At 39.4% G+C, this 20562-nt stretch overlaps 1 protein-coding gene across 3 annotated transcripts in view; it reads right to left on the bottom strand.

The window, feature by feature from the left end:
- Positions 1-233: 233 nt before the first annotated feature.
- Positions 234-20562, bottom strand: part of Smg1 (SMG1 nonsense mediated mRNA decay associated PI3K related kinase) — a 104649-nt gene continuing 84320 nt past the window's right edge. For all 3 annotated transcript variants that reach the window (XM_032892821.1, XM_032892819.1, XM_032892820.1), the window contains 14 exons: positions 20293-20527; positions 18562-18788; positions 15910-16060; positions 15625-15814; positions 14974-15443; positions 12857-12991; positions 10957-11109; positions 10549-10728; positions 9699-9926; positions 8481-8692; positions 8221-8327; positions 5899-6078; positions 5711-5817; positions 234-4521 (listed from right to left, as the gene is read on the bottom strand). In XM_032892821.1, the coding sequence (XP_032748712.1) occupies positions 4444-4521; positions 5711-5817; positions 5899-6078; positions 8221-8327; positions 8481-8692; positions 9699-9926; positions 10549-10728; positions 10957-11109; positions 12857-12991; positions 14974-15443; positions 15625-15814; positions 15910-16060; positions 18562-18788; positions 20293-20527 (2653 nt within the window). In that variant the 3' untranslated portion in view covers positions 234-4443. The remainder of the gene's footprint in view (positions 4522-5710; positions 5818-5898; positions 6079-8220; positions 8328-8480; positions 8693-9698; positions 9927-10548; positions 10729-10956; positions 11110-12856; positions 12992-14973; positions 15444-15624; positions 15815-15909; positions 16061-18561; positions 18789-20292; positions 20528-20562) is intronic.

Here is a 20562-nt window from a genome sequence, read left to right as displayed (position 1 = left end):
GTTGTCACTGTCTTCAGACACACCGGATCCCTTTACAGATGTTTGTGAGCCACCATGTGGTTACTGTAAATTGAGCTCAGGACCTCTCTCTGGAACTGCTCTTAACCTCTGAGCCATCTCTCCAGTTCTTTTGAGAACTTTTTAATTTGGAGAGATAATAGGGGGGAAAAGTCACAAAATTGTATTCCAGAACAAACTTTCTGGGATCCACTTCAATAAATTCAGAGCCTAGATACTGTTATCTTGAACCTTTATTTTTTGAAAAACAGGTATTTCATACAATCTTTACCATGTTAATGTAAAGTAGGCAGGTGTTTTGTTTTTCAAAAGATGCATTATGGACATTTTCAGGAAGCTGGTGTTATTTACTCAACTTTTAATCTTAAATACAAGCACAAAATTATATCCATCAGAAGGCATTACAACTTAAAAAAAAAGCCACTATTTGTACAATGTTACTAAGACAAGGAAGATTCAGTTCAACTCAACTTGTTCTTAAATAAGGGTTTAAAAAAAGAACACGATGTCATTGCCACCTGACATTCCAGGTGGAAACTTAAGGGACTTGTAAATTGGAAAAAATAACACAGAAATCTGAAACAGGAGCTAAAACACACTGTCAGAAAAAGGGAAAACCACCACTGCTAATCAGCCTGTTTTAGAAAAATAAAACGTTTCAGGACTATATCCAATTCTTTACCATCTTCAAATATCCAGCTGATTTGAGTTTTTAACATTAGCACTAGAACTTCCCAGTGAGCCCCAATTCTCAAGTTTTCTCTACATGGCTGCCTTTTCAAACCCAAGCTGTTTGCTTTTTGTAAATAAACAGTGATGTTATCTAGGCCCAAAAGCAGGCGAAGTACAGTGACTGCCTCCTCTTAAATCTTTGCAAAGCACTGTGATGCTCACCAGTACTTGTTAGGAGGAATCTATCCTATCCAGGTAACTGAAGATGGAGTCTTCAGTGACTAGTGCATTAATTTTTGCCTCCTTGATTGGGGGGTAGGGGGTGGGGGGTGGGGCAGGGTTCTAAATTACTAGCATTTTTATAAAAACAATGTTGGTCTTTGTCCGCATCTTAACACATGAAACAAAGATGCTTCAGGGTGCTAGTTCTAAGAGCTAGGATGTATGTAGCTCAGGGTTAGAGAGCTTGCCTAGCATGTGCAAGGTTCCATCCCTGCACTGCAGGAAATCCAGCTAATATTAGCAGCACAGCACTGACATCTGCTGTGTATGAATAGGAGTAGCAGGCTAGTTGTAGGTGTGTTCATTACTAAGAAAAGATTGGGGTAAAAGAAGAACCAGCTCCTTTGATTTTAGTACTGCACAAGTAAGCCCCCAAGTAACTACAAAAAGGTGGAGGGAAATAGGCCAGGAAGACTCTGATTTAAAGTACTGCCTATAATACCCCAGATTAAAAAGGACCTAAGACTGCACATCAACTCTAATATTTGGCTGCATTGCCCTGCTTGGCATTTATTAAATGGCTCTTTCCTTAAATTTCACACATCAGAACAACCACAATTAAAACGAAAAAACAATGCAGGTAACACCAAACACTGGATGATATTAAGAAATCTACTAATGAAGCTTAGATATAACAGAGGCAAGTGTTAAGGGCAAAGTGAAGGGAGTTTTTCCTTTGTGTTACAAATTCTTACCCTGAACCTGGGATTTGAGCTCTGAATCAGTGATCTAATAAAGTAGATCAAGATCTATCAGTTTCAAGTAGAAATCTCACACCTCAAAAGAACTCACTACCAGTGTCAAATCATCTAGCAAACTGCATGATCAGCTCATGACCATAAACAGAAACAAGACACTTTGGTAAAGAAACAGCTTCGTAGGTACTAGGCTTCAGCTTGGCAGAGATATCAACTGACTCCAGCTAGCTAATTAAAGACAACTAATCACAATACATTTTAATCCTCAAGGGTACTCTGAAATAGAAGAGGTTGTTCTGTACCCGCTGAATCTTAAAAGGGTGGGGGAAAGGAAGACAGAAGTAGAGAGTAGAGGGGTAGGGAGTAAAGAGAGGAAGAGTTGGAGAAAAAGAAAATATCCCTGGTTTTCCATAGGTATTTTATCATGAAAGGATGACTTCAAAACTACAGCACTCTACATGATTTCATAAAACATCCCCAGTGGCCCTGGTTTTTTCACTTGAGGCTCCTTACAGAAGTTAAACCTGGAAAGGCTATTTGATCAGAAAGCCCAACCATACAAATGAGGACTTTATCCAGAGTGCAGCCATCAACAAGCTTTGAAGTCCTAGTTGCTCTTATCTTGCCCTATATATAACCACATACTATTCTCCTCTCAAAGACCAGTTTAAAAATAAGGATGGATAGTTCATCAGAGGCACTTTCTTCTGGTTGCTTTTTAAGCTGTCTTATTTTTGCTTGGATTAAGACACCTAGTACTTCTGATGCCTGAGACTCTTGGGGAATAAAATTCACCTATTACCAAAGCAAAAGCCATTTCTGACCACTACCACCACCTACAGGGACAAAAGTCTGAGCTGGTTTTCTCCTTACAACAAAAGTTCCTCCTGGCATGAAGAATGTTTGAAAATGACACATCTTGAGAGAGCAAAAGTGCAGTTACTCTCAATGCCTCAAGGGAAGAAAATAGCATGCAAAATACAGTATGGTATCAATATTCCAGGCTAGGCTGTTTTGTGAAAATAAGGCCCAAAATCCACAAATAAAATCAAATGCAATGTGCTAGATTCTTTAACTTGTCAGTGGACATGTGGAGACTGAAAAACAGCACCTTCCAATAGTCGTAATTAAGAAAATGCTGACACTGGCATCCAACCTGTGAGGATTACAATTCAACTCTAGCAGTCAGAGAAGAGCCTTTCAGGCTTATAGAGGCTGGCAAATTAAGTGGCCACCACTAGTTGCTAAAATGCAGGGAAAAGACTCAAAATACTGTGTGCTATTCTGTGTTGATACGTGATTTTTAGCTCTATTCTAGTCTGCACTTCTATCAAGGATCAGCAGTGAGTACTGAAAATGCTAAACTGAAGGATGCCTTGATCGTGACTCACTACACACTAGTCACTCAACAGCAAGCTATAAACGTTGCAATAGGTAAACAGAACCCATTACAGGTCACAAGCTGAACTTAAAAGGTGCTGCTGGTAGGCATTACTGCATATTCCCAAAGGCCAGGTAAACTAAAGCATTTTTAATTTACACTTTAAAACAAAAGAAAATTACACTTTGTAAATTAAAAGTATCAAAGAGAAAACTGAATTAAAAAACATTTCACTCTACCTCCACCAGAACATCACTTTATTGTGAACCTGTCATCAACAACTCAAACTCCAATAGGTTCTCTATCCTGGTTGTTTAAAAGGTAAAAGATTACATCAGATCAGCTACTTTCTATGAAAGAAACTACAGCAATCACAGAAGAGGGAAAATTTGAATGACCTCCAAAAAATGCACATTGTAAGCAGAGGGGAGTGCACATGAAATCAGTGTCTGTTAGACTCATTACGTTTGGATGCACAGTGACAATTCAGGAAACTGTACATGATAGAGTCACAGATATGACTGAAATAACCAGAGTTACATCTTGTATGTGATGATCACAGACCTTTAAACAATCCTTGAATTTTCCATGTTCTCATTGGATTTGGAGAAGCTCCTGTTTCTGTCTCCAAATATGGTAACAATGTGGAGACAAAAGTTTATGAAGTGTAAGGATTGAAATAAAAGTGAGTCTGACAGCCAGCTAATCTACCAGGGCGGGTCAACGGGGAGCAGGGGAACAGGTAAGCGATGGGAAGGAGTGGGATCCATAGGTGCTTTTCTCTTCATTTCAGAAGTCAAGTTCTTCCAATGTAGTGTGTGTCTATTACACTGCTCTCCCATTTTTTTCAGTCCATTTCTGAAATTCATACAGCATAGCCTTTTGGTACTTAACTGGTCAACCCGACCAGTACTGTTGCCGAGCAACAAATGTTTCTCGAGAATCTGAATGCAACAACTCTTCCGTGGCTGTGAGTTCTTCGCGGCCCCAATTTTCTCTGTTTCTGATCGGGGTTTGTTTTCCTGGATTGTACACACAGGGTCAGGTGGAATGGAGTTCCAAGTCACTCTGTGCTCCGCAGCAGCCCGATTTCTTTCTCAGCTAACCTCCTGGCACGTTTGCAGCTGTTCTGTGGCAGAAAGACAATCTCCGTGTGCAGGCAGTGAGCTTGCTTTCTTCACCTTTGACCCTGGCCATGGTGTTGGGCGTATCCCTGAGTGCAGCTGTCCTGCAGGATTCACTTCCTAGTACACCGAGATTTCCTAGGTTTCCTCAGAGTAAGCCCCCAGTTGCATCACCACCGACTGTGATGTGGCTTTGGATGCCTGAGGCTGAGTTGATTCTGGTGGATGTCTGACCTCGCTTAACCAGACTCATCTACTGTCTTGCCATTCACACCCAGGCTGTCCAACCTTCATACAGCTGAGCCAAGTTATCTAGATTAGTTGCTTCCTTAATGACATAGTCAACCTGTGAAGATAGGTAGGACAGAATTGAAAATCATTGAGAACCCAAAAGGTCACATTTCATATGCCAATTGCAAGTTTCTAGTCAAACGAATCACCCAAAGCAAGAGAGGTTATACTCTCGTAGCAAGAGGTGGCACACACTCTTCATGATCACACATGATGCAACAAGCTGAGTGGTCTTAGGAAAGTCAGAACCCTCAGGACTTTAGGAATGGTAAGAAGCCCACCCACCACCCACCACCATTTACTTTCAGGGTGGGTTATACCATGAAATGTTCTGCTTAGAACAAAATAAATGATGCCAATGTGGGTAAGTAGCTGTTAGTCTAGGTACAAAGTATGGCATCCCTACAACTTTCCTGTGACTTTAAACATTTTTTCAAAATAAACAACTAACAGCTGAATAGCTCGGTGGTAAAGTATACCTACCTAGCACCTGCAAGGCTCAATGTTCAATCTCTAGCACCCCGGGGCGGGGCTGGGCGGGGCAGGGAGTGAGATACAGATACAATAACAGGAGAAAACATTGGACAAAAACACACAGGTATTTATTCATGGGACTAAAGAGTCTACACCTCCAAAAATTATCATCCTCCCTTCATCTGATACTTTCAGAATCTTTAAGGTGAGAGTTAACTTGAGGGTGGTGGATGATTAGAGCAATAATACAACTTAAATTTTTTTTTCTTTTTTTCGGAGCTGGGGACTGAACCCAGGGCCTTGTGCTTGCTAGGCAAGTGCTCTACCACTGAGCTAAATCCCTAACCCATACAACTTAAATTTCTATGCAAGAGACTGTCCAAAAGGAAAGGACTAGATAGTGAAGAGTCAAGTAGTGAGCATTTGACAACTTTAGAGCAGTGTTACCAATAACCTTCTGAGTACTGAATGAAAGTTTAAGGGGCTAATTTCTCTTTTTATCATCAACATTCAGTGTGTACCCATGTGTGTGCATGCACGCACATATGGAAGTAAGAGGACATCTTGAATGAGTTGGCAACCTTTATTCTATCATGTGAAACTGGAGCTGAACTTAGGCTGTCAGGCTTTGAGGCATATGCCTTTACCCAATGAATCATTCTGCCAGGCCAAGAGCCTATTATTTCTTGATAAAGTAAGGAAACGAGTAAATAAGATCCTTCAGCCTACCAGCAGCATTAATACATAGCTTAAGCTTAAAAAGTAGTCACCTGCTCAGCAACTGACATCCTCCTGTTTGGATCAACATCTCGGCCTTCTAGCTTGGCTTTCACTCTCTTCCACACACTCACTGCATAGGAGTTTCTCTCTTGCACAGCTATGAAGCAATGACACATGTAAGTCAAACCAACTCATGTGTATTATAGAATTATAAGGCATCTATACTCTAACTGATTACCTTTCCCAGTTTTAGGGTCTCTGATAGCCTTTTTGGGACTACAGGCGATGCTCTTGCCAGTTCCTGGGATGGTGCTTGGTGGAGTATCTGCTGATGTAGCCAGATTTTTCTGAATCAGCTTTTTAGCATTCTGAGACATGACATCAGGCTGAGTCTTCTGGCCAGTGTTACTCCTAACCGCTAAAGAGAAAAAAATTGGTGGCTCAATTTGCATACAAACAGAAATTGGGGGTTAATGGGAGTGGGGTGGGGGAGGCAGCACACACACAAGGCATGGCTGATAGAAAGTATTCCACAGTGCTCGACCTTGAAAATGAACTTGATTTTATAATGTTAAGAATCCTTATCCCACTGTGATGGCTCATGCCTTTCCTCCTGGAACTCAGAAGGCAGAAGGACCTCTTGAGTTTGAGGCCAATACACCCATGCACAACTAAGGTGAAAGTCATCCAAGGTTGACCTCTGGAACACACCCCCCCCAACCCATACATAATATGCACACAAGCATGCATGCAAGCATGCACACACGCACGAACCCACTACAAAAAAAAATAATCCTTAAAAATTGGGAGACTCAGCTCAGAAGTTTAGAGTACTTCCTGCTCTTACAGGGTTCTGGTTAAACTATCAATATTCACATGGTGGCTTACAACCATTGGTAAATGGAAATCTAGGATATCAGACCAAGACTTTCTTCTGATCTCTGGGGACACAACGCAAGAAAAACAATCATACATTTAATTTAAGAATCTTAAGCAGGGGATGGGGGGTTTCCTCACCACCTGGCTAAACCATTCCTCCCAGCCAATCTCAGTTCCTCAGCAATTCCCTGAAAACTGTAAAATGGCTCACCAGGGACATCATAGCCACCACACATAACTGGGTCTCAGATCAGTGCATCACTCAACCTATCAGTCAAGCTTCTTCTTGAAATAAATGTTTAAATTAAACACTGAGATTCACAACTGGACAATATCAGAGAGTGAGAAACTTAGAATTGTATCACACCCCCCTCCGCAGAAGAGGTGGTAGAAAGACTATAAAAGTCAGAGGGGGTAGATGATTCTCCAAAGTAAACAGCACTTCCCAGATACAACAGGGCAATAGAACTCATATATTTCTTTGTTTTATTTGGTTTTAGATTTTGTGTGTGTTCTTTTGTTTTTGACTCTTTTTAAGAGAAAAAATATGAAGTTAGTGTAGGGAGGGGGGAAATCGTCAAGGAATTGGGGAATAAGGGAAGAAAATGGTCAAAGTACACTGAAGGAAAAACAACAACGACAAGAACACAGGAAGGAAAAGAAAAACTGGTGGCCACATCTTGCATCTAGTTCCCCAGAAGAAGAGGCAGGAAAATCTAGGTTTTGCAGTGAAATGCTATCCTTTAAAAATAAGTATCAGCATAGAGCAACATACTTTTTGGGCATTTATAAACTTTACATCAAGCAATTATTAACTGGAAAAAAGAAATAATCCTAATATCTATTTGCTAATGTATTTTTTTTTTAAAAATCCCTACAAATATACATAGTAATTTTCATGTCGTAATTTGGACAGAAGGCTCCAAAAAGCTATTTGTCATATTATTCTATTCTAAGGGTCTCAACAAGAATAAAATTTTAAATCATAATTAAAAGTAAGAAGCTGGGCATGTGGTGCATATCTTCAATCCCAGCACTTGGGAGGCTGAGGCAGTTGGATCTCTGTGAGTTCAAGGCTAGCTGGTGTACATAGTGAGTGCCAGAACAGCCACAGCTATGTAGAGATAGCATCTAAAAGTAAACGAACGAATGAATAAATAAAATTTAAAAAAGGAATAAAGGAAGGGAGGGAGGGAAAGAGGAAGGGAAGGAAAAAGGAAGGAAAAGAGAAATCATTTAGGCCCCACTTGCAAGCCTCCTGATTTGGCCTCCCAAATATTGGGATCATAGACATGTACTACCACACTTGACCTTAGTTATTCTTTATGAGGGAAATCAATCTACTCATTCTTAAATTAAAAAAAAACAAAACAAAACAAAACAGTATTAAGTCTCAATAGATTTGCTGACTTCTCTTTCTCGGTTTGGTTTATTTGTAAAGATTTTATGCCATTTTTACCCCCACACCCCTTGCGTGTATAGCACACAGGGAAAGGACAGAGTAGGCATCAAATCTTTAGGAGATAAAGTTATGGGAAACTTTTGATAATACCAAAATCTACTGAGGCAGTATGTGGCAGTGTTAAACTCTTTTAACTATAAACACAATAAACCTTCACCCATAGCTAAACACCTAACTATATATAAAACATCAACTCATCAGGATCAGGATCTTTCATACCTGCAGCAAAGGATGGCTGGTAAGTAGCAGATGATGTTGGACTTGAACATTCGTTTGCTGCGTCGGTGACTAAGGGTGATGCAAAACTCACTAAATTATTATAGATACTGAAATACAAAATTTATGAAATATTTATTTATGGAATGCTTTGTCATATGACTTTATAAACATGAGCAAAACTAGAAATGAAAATGGCAAGAGATGAGTGTCTCATGCTTTGCTTCTACCTCAGTAGAGCCCCAGCCAGGGTGCACCCTTACCTCTGGCTTTGTGTCTTCAGCTCTTTCAAGGTGGGAGTGATTTCCTGCAGCATTTCAACATGTTCTTGACTTCGAACCTGACCCATGGCCTGGACCAGTGTGAACAAAACCGTCTGAATGTTGTCTTGCCATGATTTGTACTCGGCCAGGAACTGCCTGACACTGCTCTCATAGGGGATATCTTCAGCATCTGCTAGAGCGGCCTCTTCGTCCTGCCGCCAAAGCATAGACCATTAGGCACCAGACAGACAGCTACCCCTTCGTGAAGAGGTAGCAAGTGATCTAAATGTCACTGTGTTTGATCTGCTTACTATAGGTCAGTTTTCTTTTATTATAGAATCTTTGTTTCTAACACCAAATAAAAAGAAATACCAAAATGATTGTTATAATTGGTCTTTGCAAGTTTGTGAGTTCTTTTACCCTCTTTATCCCTCCAGTTTCACCCCTTATCACTAGGTAAAGGAAAGAGAAGGCTAGAGGGAGGAGAAAGATAGAGATCCCTGAATCTTATTTCTCCCTTGTTTCTTCTTTGAGCATGACTATTAACAACCATCAACCTCTTAGGGCCCTAGCATTTATATACCCTCTGAAAAGTTCTCAGAATTCCAAATGTCACACAATCACAGAAACTATCTGCAGCTAGCAAAACCATGCTCCTGTTAGAGTGCTAGGCACTTCATAGTCAGCTGCTCTGTGAAACAGCCCCATATCCCCAAACCTGGCATTAAAGTGAAAAAAATATTCTTCTATTTGTTTTTTAAAGAAACCAAAATTCCAGATTTCTCACTACAGACTGTCCATTTTGTAATGACAAAGTAATTTAATTTAGCCTTTTCTGTGAATGCATTTCCTTATTAACCAGGCTGGGAATAGGGTTCCGGAGGGAAGAGACCCTACGTTGTAGTTCATTCACTGTGGGTAGTTCATTCACCTTAGAGGTATGCTCTATATGTTTGGAAATACAGGTGGAGAAGAAAAGACTGAAAACCAAAATACCTGCTCCATGATACTCAATTAACCAATTTAAGCCTCAGATTTCATCAGTACAAAAATCAAGAATGCCTGCTTTAAAACATAGTTGATGAAAATAATACATTTTGATGCAGTTACAAGCAAGTTGCAAAATGTAAACAGAGAAGCTATTTTTGTTTAAAGTGTCACATCTGTCCACAAAGCTATTACCTTGAGACAGGAAACTATGCCAGTGGGATTCATTACCTTAGCCATGGCTTTCAGGAGATGCTTTACATCTCCAAGCTGCCGGTTGTGACCCGTGAGCACAGTCTTTACGCTGTCAACCAGGCTCTGGATGGTCTCACAAACAGTCTCGATCTGCTGCTCCTTCTCTGTCTGAATAGCCCTTTGGGTGGACATATCCTGGGTCAACTGTTTATGTGCTGATAAAAGCCACTCAGAACTGCCAATAGGATGTTCAAGAGTCGTGTCCTAAATAGAACAAGCATTAATCCACTTGGATTAAGTCCTATCATAACCATCAGTAAGAGATACAAACTCTCAGTTGTTGGCTCTTGATTTGATGATACATAGAAGACAATACTTAACAACTTCAAGTCTGTATGAAGAATTCTAATTATTCTGCATATCATATAGGATATAAATGCCTGAAATACATAATGCTTGAAAATACAGTTGGAATGACAACTATCTATAACCAGGGCTCTATCTTACCCTAACTTACTCTTTGAAATGAAGACGACAAAACGTCCTAAAACAGCCTAAACAAATCTTTTCAACAACACTCAAACACTGAGCTCACTAACTTGGTACTTTCAGGCTTAGCTCACCTTAGCAGCCATACCCTGTTCTACTCTCCTGGCACATTGCACACAATACTATACACATTTTGCCCCCTTCAAAACTTTCACTTAAGCCCCAGTATCTTTTTCATTCAACATATTATTGACCAGTCAAGTTCCATGGATGCTAAAAGCAAGATTTAATAATCACTGCATCCCTGTTACATATATTCAGTCTCCAAAAACCATAACTTTAATTTAGGTTACTGGCCTTATCATTTCAAACACTAGGTTTCCCCCACAGGACTCACCACTCTCTGTAATAAACGAAGCTCTAACTCAGAAACTGAACTGTTGAACTGTGATGCAAATGAACACATCTGCTGACACCGTTTGATGAGTTCAAATAAGGCAGCATCCAGGCTTAAGGCTTCGGCAGTTCTTGTTCGTAGACTTTCAAAATGAATGATATTGCTGCAGAGAAAAGTGACCTGCGAAGAGAAAACCCACATTGGGGTAGAAAAAGTGATGATGTGAAAAACAGCACTACTGACACCTTTCTAGAATCTGAATTAGAATTGGTCCTAAGAACTTACAAAGACTGAGTGGTACATATTTTAATGTCAGTATTTACAAGATCTGGTACAACTAAAAGTACCTGAAGACAAAGTTCAAATATCATAATTTTGAAACAGAAGCCTAAGAGGAGCGTGTAGTACCTGGTTTGCTCTCTGGCTCTCTTTGAGAACAAGATTTCTTCTTTCAGCTATTGTTGCTTCAAAATCTTGTAGTACTGGTGCCAGGGCAGGATTGGCACCACCTGCCCACTTCAGCCGCTGCTCAATGCTTGCTTCAAGAGCTGCTAGTTTCTCCTGTAAAATCCAGCAGAAACCCTGAGCCTTTACCACTCTCTCCACTCTCTATTTGTTAAACATTTTATGGACAGATTCGGAAGTAGTATGGATGGGCATGCTTAACTTAGAAAACATGTCAAATAGCTTGGTTTCAGAGCTCGTTTTGATTTTGAGTACTTAAGGGACAAAGATGCCTGGGTAAGAAAAGACTGACTTTTGATTTACTTAAAATCTGTAACACTTTCATGTTCTTTGGGTTTTGCTTAATTTTTTTTGCAGTGTCTGTGATTCTTTTTTTAAAGCAGTTCTTTTTTTTTTTAAATATAAAGTATTTTTTTTTAAAGATTTATTTATTTTAATGTATGTGAGTACACTGTCGATGTCTTCAGACACACCAGAAGAGGAGGTGAAATCCCATTACAGATGGTTGTAAGCCACCATGTGGTTGCTGGGAATTAAAACTCAGGACCTCTGGAAGAGCAATCAGTGCTCTTAACCACTGAGCCTTAGAGCAGTTTTTTAAAAATTAAATACAGGGGCTGTTGGCTAGGTCCAGGCTAGCCTGGCCTACAGGTTAAGAACCTGTCGTCACTATGCCAAAAAAGAAAGAGAATAAATAATAAATAAAAATTGAAAAATAAGGGTTGGGGATTTAGCTCAGTAGTAGAGCGCTTGCCTAGGAAGCTCAAGGCCCTGGGTTCAGTCCCCAGCTCCGAAAAACAGAACCAAAAAAAAAAAAAAATTGAAAAATAAAAACATTGTTGGAGATATACATAGCTGAGAGGTAGAACTCGTGCCTAGGAAGCATGGAATTATGTTCAATTCTCACCACAAGAAAAAGGAAAGGAAAGGAAAGAAAAGGAAAGGAAAGGAAAGGAAAGGAAAGGAAAGGAAAGGAAAGGAAAGGAAAGGAAAGGAAAAAGGTGCTTGAGGACATGGTCAGGTGGCAGACTACTGGCCAACTTGAAAGAACTAAGATCAAAAAGTTTCACTTCAAATTTGTAAATCTTTTTTTAAAAAATACTGTTAGGGGCTGGAGAGATGGCTCAACGGTTAAGAGCACCCGACTACTCTTCCAGAGGTCCTGAGTTCAATTCCCAGCAACCACATGGTGGCTCACAACCATCTGTAAAGAGATCCGATGCCCTCTTCTGGTGTGTCTGAAGACAGCTACAGTGTACTTATATATAATAAATGAATAAATCTTTAAAAAAAAAATACTGTTAGTAGTGAATTTCATATATAATTAAATTACATAATCAGAAAATAATGTCACCCAATAGATCTGAGTTATGAAGGATACACACAAATATACAGCTTCAAGACCAATTTCTGTTTTTAAAAAATTAACTAAATATTTAGCTTTCACCAGAGAGCTGAAAGCATATAGTCAACAATCCTTTAGAAACATTTTCTGCTGTACTGGACATATTAAATCCTTTATCTACAGGACAGAAGTAAAAAGTAACCAAGTTTCACAATAAGCCAGGTAAAATAGTTACTATAGTAGTCCTTGGCCTTGGAAAGTACAAAACAAACAAAACACACGTCTGTTTCTTAAGAGAGAAAGGCATAGTGTTGTAAAGGAGGGGAGGTGGAGAGATAGAAAACTGTGAAAAGGACTTAATTTTCAGTAAAAACATAAAACTGAAAGTGAAAAGGGATTGTGTTACATTCATTTGGCTTAGAAGCTGAAGATAGGCACAGATATGTTGAGTTATACTTCTATAACAGAATGTGCTAGTAGGAAGACAGTCAGACACACCTGAACAGTCCCGATTGAAGTCTCAATCTGACTGAGAGCATGCAGTTTCTTCTTCATGCTGGTCAGGATTGCAGATCGAGGTGGGGTGACTGACATGGCTTGTGGTCTGTTGATAAGGAGGTCTTCGTGTTGCCACTATTCAAAGAGAAAAAGGAATGTAGCACCAGTAGCAGTAGAACAAAACTTCAGATATTTTAAATAAGGAAAAAAGCTGCATGAATAGCTGAAGAAGACATGAACTTGAGTTGCAATAAAGGGATGATTGATTGGGGAGAATAAAAGAAATGTCAGGTCTAACTGAAAACTTCCCTGACATGGAAGAAGGCTGGTAAACTTCACATATCACTAATACATGGCGTTCAAATAGGAATTCTTTAGCCATCTGGTAAGTACATTTGATTTGCCTGCTCCCCAAAACAACTGACCTTTCCAGGTCTGGTGGAAAACAACTTGTAATCCCAGTACTTCTGAGATGGAAAAAGGAGGATAATGAGTTCCAGGTCAGTTTGAGCTTCATTTCAAACAACAACAAAAAACAACCCTTATCTTGGGCATGTGTGTGTCAATCTCGAGATAAGAAGATGCAGTGAACTTAGTTTGGGGTCTGGTGGGAATGTCTAGCAAGGAGCCTAGACAGTGACTGAAAGAAGTAATAGCACAGTAGAACTCTCCACATACTATTTAAATTTTTTTCTTTTAATGATCTGAGGGTCACAGGGGTTACAACTTCTATAGGAGCTAGGGGTATAGTTTTGTGATGTGCCTGACATAATATGTAAAGGCCTTAGATTTGATTTCTAGCACCAGTTAAATGATAATCCAATAGTTATATATTATGCTTAAAGCTTAAAGGTGTGCCCAGATTTAAAAATAGCTTTTATAACAAGTTTCCCTCAATATTAACTGTCACTTTTAAACTCGTGGTGTTTGTTTTTCATTAATTACTATTACTATTATTTTAGACAAGGTCTCATGTAGCACAAGGCTGACCTCAAACCTGCCATATAGCCAAGGATGACCTTGAATTTCTGACCCTACAGCCTAAACAAGTGTACAACCCAGTTCACTTTATGCAGTGTTGGGTGTCCTGGGCCTTGTATATGCATTACCAACTATAAGTACACTATATCCCCAGCCAACAGTGATAATTTCTAAGGAGAAAAAAGTCCAAACTGTGTGGCATTTCAAAGACTTTAAACATTTTCATGTTTAGTTACCGCAACATTACTCCAATCCATAGACAATGTGCAAGAAGCAGGACTATTAATCCACAACTAATGTGATTAGGGCTGAATATATCACTTTTCCTAACTTATGTGGTAAGAAAGTAGCTAGTGATGATGAAACTGCCAGTAGAAGGAAGCATGGGTCCTTCTGATCACTGACGAAAGTAAAACAAAATAACCACTCTTTATGCCAAAACAGATTCAAGAAAACTAACATTCTTTTGACAATGTCAAAGTCTATATTTATAAAAGAACAAATAAGAAAGCTACCCCTGAGATTCAACATTGTTCCCATCTTCACAGACTGTTGCCTACCCCTCACAAGTCCTCTTCCATAAGGGATAAAACCCTCAACCTACAGGCAGGATATCAGAACTAGGTTTGGTTGGAATACAAACCTATCTTATCCCAAAGCCTGTGCTTACATAACAAAACAGGCTTCTTCTGTAAGCACTTTTCAAAATAAAGGCAGATTTACGTAAGCTATGCACTATATTTTTTGAGCATCAGTGAAAACTATTTAGAGATAAATATAATTATAAACTCAACAACATGCGGTGGACCTGACTACATCATAAGTAAATATAACCGTTATAAACTACATTCACAAATAGTACTCACTGTTCATTAATACATAAATATATAAAATGCTTATCATGCAGTCCTGTTGAAAAGAAAGTCAAAGGATATTAAACATGAAACCAACTATATTCCATTAAAAAAAAAAGAAAAAAAAAAACCAATTAAAAAAAAAAAAAATTGCAAAGAAAACACAAAACCCTTGGAAGAATTCGCTTTGGTTTGGCACAACTGAGGCAGTTTACATATTTTCTTTATACTGTCATACATGAACTATGTAAGGAAAGCCAAACTACACAGCAAACTGCTGACCTGGAACATGGCAATGTGCAGTTGCACCCGCTGTAGGCTTGTCTTACAGGAAGAAATGCTGGTTTCCAGCCTGCGCACCAGGTCATGCTTCTTCCAGGCTGTATCATAGGAGCTGGCTAACACGGTAGCTCTGTTCATCACCAACTGTGAGAATCTCCCAACCTGGATGTTGTGCTCCACAGCTTTCTTACACAGATCATCCACAGAGACTTTGCTTTCAGCTCCGAAATCCTTTGCCTCTACCTGAGCAATGATGTCTACGCCCAGGGCACTGATAAAGCTACACAATGTGAGTCCAAGGGCTTGGTTTGGGAGTCCTATCAAGAGCTGTCTTACAAAGTCAGCTGTAAAGGCCTTGATAGGCTTGGCCATTTGGTCTTCACTAAAGCAAGAATTTCTAAAAAGGGTTTTCACATTGACAATCTGAACAGGTCCATTTACAGTATTCTGATCTTCAAGTGAACTTGATCCTAAGAAAAGAAAAAAGAGAAGAAAGTCATCTTAAAACGGATCCTTAACAAATAAGATCATATAAAATATTGCTTATCTGAAAAATAGAGAATTCACAAGTGCACAGTTAAATTAAGCCTACTCCAAATGATCCCTTCTAGAGTATTATGAACACAACCTAAGCCAGAATGCTAATATTACCTGACAATGTTTTAGAAAAGGTACCACAGAGCCTGAAGAACTCCTTAATTGTCTGCAGTCTTTTTAAAAAGAAAATCTCTTCTAGCACCTGCCGGTGATTGTCATCATCAAAAAAATTGGCCTGGGTGCTCCTGGCTTCCCGGATAATGTCAATCTTCCTCCAAGCAACGGGAATCTCCATCTTGTTTAACTATGCAAATGGGAAAAAGGAATATTCACTTTCCTCTGTACACATTAAATGACTACTGCACTTACACCTTTCATAAAACAAAAATTAATGTTTACCTTCTCAACTAATAAGCCAAAAGCAGTTTCAACTTGGGCAAACATGCCATCAAATGCTACCAAAAGCATCTGGCCAGCTGACATTTTTGGTGTTTCATCAACTGAACCATTTCTTGGTTGGATTAATTCACCATATTGAGCATGTAGCATTCTAGAGAAAAAGAAACTGGTGTTAAAACCCTCACCTGAAGGAGAGTTTGTTTGGGGAATACAAAAGTCCATGAGACGTAGAGACTTCTATGCAAAGTCTACAGAAACACGCTAGCATTATGTTAAATTCTATGAGAGAATGGTATTAGTGCCAATTCTATTATGAAATCAATGATAGCAGCTCAGTTTGAGTAATGTGTAATAACTATTTATGTGATTTCAATTTTACCCAAATGTGAAGGACATTTTAGAAATGGCTATATAATATATAAGAACGTTAAGAATAACCTAATTCCAAAATGTAGATCTATAAAACTGTCAGGTGCAATGGTGCTATGTAATTGGAACCAACTTTAGACAGTAATCAAGGTACCTGCCATTTGGAGTATATACAGTTTTGAATTATGATTTAGAACATGTCAAATGACAACTTTCTTTTTTTTGTCTTTTTTTTTTTAAGATTATTTTATTTATATCTGAGTACACTGTAGCTGTCTTCCAGACACTTCAGAAGAACAATATTCATTACAAATGGTTGTGAGCCACCATATGTGGTTGCTGGGAATCGAACTCAGGACCTCTGGAAGAGCAGTCAGTGCTCTTAACTGCTGAGCCATCTCTCCAGACCAACAACTCTCATTAACAGCAAGGCATGATGTCATATGCCTTTGACCCCAACAATGGGAAGCCAAGACAAGGGAATCCTGTGTATAGCCAATCAAAGTTTTCTATGTTCAATGAAAAGTTTATAATTTAAAAAAAAAAAAAAAAAAGGCAGAGCAAAAGAGAAGACAGTTGATATCAACTCCTGATGTGCATACATGAGTACATGTACCAGCACTCATACCTACACATCAAGTAAGGGGAGGTCTGAAATTCAGTAAAACATACACAGATTAAACTAACTTTAACTGTTCCTTGAAATGATGGTACTGCTATTATATAAGCCACTTTGAGCTGGTGCATGTCTATACTATTAGTTACACTCTTTACACACAACTACAGCTAAAAAGGGAAAAAAGGATTTCGAAATGTAGAACTCATTCAGGAAGGAACTATTGCTATCTTTTTGTTGAAGGAAAGAGAAAAGTTTATATTCACATTCTGTTTCCTGAATTATTTAAGAAAAAAAAAATGTACTTCAAAAGAACTAAGGGAAGGTTGTTAAAATGGTACAACGGATAAAGCAATTACTATCAAATTATGCAAGCCTGATGACTCAGTTCAATGCACAACCCTAATAAAGATGGAGACAGGACTCCACAAAGTAGTTCTCTGATCGCTATATGTGCACACTGTCATGTGCTCCTCCCCCAAAACACCTAACAAAATAACAAGGAACAGAGCTTAAACCAGAACAAGCAGGCCAGATGACTTCACATGTGGAAACAAGTCCTTCACTACCCCCTTCTCTCTGCTTGTGATTTTCCATTTGAGGAAATCCGGTGGCCAGTATTTGTACCCTCAGTTATATTTTCTATAGTAAACAAATACCAGAATGACAAAGAAAGTGATCCTCAGTCTCTAAGGGCTTGTCATGGCTACAATGTATGTCTACAGAGCTATGCAATCCCGAAAGTTTCCAAAGTCAAACTGCTTTTTGGGATTAAAGGAGAATAAAATGTTTAATCTCCCAAACCTAACTATAAACTAAATTAAAACTGTTTGCTTGAAGTGGGGTACACATTTAATCAGCCAAGTTAACTACCTCAGATACATTCATGGCTTAAAAACATACACCGAGAGCTGACAAGAGGGGTCAGTGGGTAAAGGTACTTGTCACAGAAGCCTTACAACCTAAGTTGTATTCCAAGAATCCATATAAAAGTGGGAGCACAAAAGACTCTATAAAGCTGTTCTCTGACTTCCACATATGCACTGTGGCAAGTGACCCCTCCCATCAAGTGCGTATGCTCCCCACCCCACCAACCCCCACAAAAAATAATCCCCCCATATACACATACTGAACCTCGTATACACACGGGCAGTCATGGCAACAAAAGAGTAGTTATATGTACAACAAAGAACTGCATAAGCAACTAACAGGCATAAACACTCAAAGAGGTGTGTATGTTACTAGTGAAATATAAGCACATTCCATGACTTCCCCACTGCCCATTTCATGATACTGCTATTGTGAGAAAGCACGCACTAAGGTCAGACTAAAGATGAGCTTGCACAAGACTGCAGACAATCTCTAGTAAAACTGTAATCAAGTAATGGACTTGTGTTGTTGTGGTTTTTTTTCAACCATAAACATTCATCAGTAATCAGATTTGCCCTAAAAATTAAAAATAAATTTAATTAGGTTAGAGCTGAGAATCTCATTACCTGGTTACCTCCTAATTCCTACCACCTCTCTCTTTATGAGAGGATGGCTCAAACTCGCCATGTTCTTGCCTAAGTCTCCAAAGCCCTGGTATTTCAGGCATGTGTCACTATTGCTGATTGGCCATCTCTTCTTTTTTGCTGAAAGACAACATAGCTGGCTAACGCATTTACCTGGCAACATCAATATAATGAGCATGAGTTTCTTCTTCAAGTCCCATGGCTGTGTTTCTTAAGTAGGCTTGAAGCGACTCCACCAGAGTCTGCAGAGGAACTCCATCAGTAGTCTGCTCGATGAGACTGTCTAGTTCATGTAGCATACTTTCTAAAGTGCACTCCCCCTTCATTAAACATCTAAGAGCTTCTGGGAATATGATTTGCCGGAAATTTGAATTTAATTCCTACAAAAAGAAAAAAAAAAAATATATATATATTAATGTTCTTGCTAATACATTCCATAATACAGTCCTAGAACTGAAACCCAAGTCAAACAGGGCATAGTGACACAAGCCTATAACCGTAGCCTGAGGGATTGCTTCAAGTTTAAGGGCTGCCATAAATTTAATAGTAGCCTGTACCACACAGGAAATTCCACACTAGCCAGGGCTACAGAAAGAAATGCTGTGTCCAAAAAGCCCAAAGTTTAAAAACAAAACTAGGCTGCATATGATGGCATATCTTTAATCCCAGCCATGGAGGCAGAGGCCAGCATGGACCACTGGTGAGATCCAGGAACCAGCCAGAGCTCCATAATAAGACCTTATCTTTAAAAAAGAAAGAGGGGAGGAGTGGTGGGAGGGAAAACAAACACACACACACACACACACACACACACACACACACACACACACACACACACACAAAAATCACGTAATTCAAAAAAAACCAAAAAAAACCACCACCACCAACAACAACAACAACAACAAACCCCAACCTCATATGAGGCCATACTCTGATGCTTAGATTTTTATTATTTTTATGTCTATGAGTATTTTGCTTCAACATGCCTATGTGCTACATGTAGTGGTGAGCCTGGCTATACCACTTTTGGCCCCTGCAGATCGTACCTATGCGCACATAGCACACACCAGTTAATTTTAAAATGTCTTAGCCACCTCAAAGGCTGGGCATTCCTAAACCTTCCCCCGCTAACGGAGGCCTAATGGGCCAGTGGCCACTTACCCTAATTCTTGCATGGCTTGTGGCTTTATCTCCTGTCCCACTGCTTCATGGCAATCTTTCTTCTTCCCCTGTACATCCTAGCCCACACAACTCTAAGGCTCCCACCCTATATCTTTGCCCAGCCATTAGCCACTGGCATCTTTATTGATTGAACAAAAACCAATTAGGGACAAGGACCTTTAGTGTTTAGGCACACTTAATCAAAACATTAAAATCAATCTCTAACAGGAAGAAGCCATGGAAAGTCGTCAGCCCAATTCTCTAGCCCCTGACCCTTACTTTAAATGACTGCTCAAGCAACAATGAACAGTCAAATTAATTACAAACTTCATATCAATACCTGCTTTATGCGCACAAGTAGTCATAGCTACATTTAACATTTTAAATAACTGCATGAGTAACATTCAACACTCAAACTGCTCTGCGAATTAAGAACCTAAGCAAGACTGTTTAAAATCTAACCTCAACGTAGAAAACTTGGGGCCAAAAAGTGGAGGAACGTCCCCCACTGTCTGATAATCTGTTTTGCTGCTGGATTGTTGTTTTAAAACTGGGTCTTACAGCTGAGGATGACCTTGAACTTTTTCCTGACTCTACTGCCAGGATTACGGCATGTGACACTACTCTTGGTTATGTGTCTCTGGATCAAACTTAAGGCCTCATGCATGCTAAGCAACCACTCTACCAATTGAGCTAGATTCCCAACCACTTCAAAGTGTTCACCTGCAGAGATGTATACACTCCATTGGCTAAATGAACAGCCTCAGATGCTTCCACTGGGTTGGGAATATCTAAGTCCTGTGGTACCAGGTGGCACTGCTTCAGTAACTGCACCAAGCAGGTGACATTTCCACTCATACTACACAGCTCCTCTAGGAACCAGGCTCCATCTCTGGATGTCAGATCAACCAGCTGCTCTCCAGCACTTGAAGCTGCACCTTCCATCATAAGGTTGCGCCTATGTGGGCAATGAAAACAAATTTGAGTGCGCAG

The sequence above is a fragment of the Rattus rattus genome, chromosome 2, assembly GCF_011064425.1.
Source record: "Rattus rattus isolate New Zealand chromosome 2, Rrattus_CSIRO_v1, whole genome shotgun sequence".
Taxonomy (NCBI): Eukaryota; Metazoa; Chordata; class Mammalia; order Rodentia; family Muridae; genus Rattus; species Rattus rattus.
This window is presented reverse-complemented; position numbering and strand designations above follow the sequence as displayed.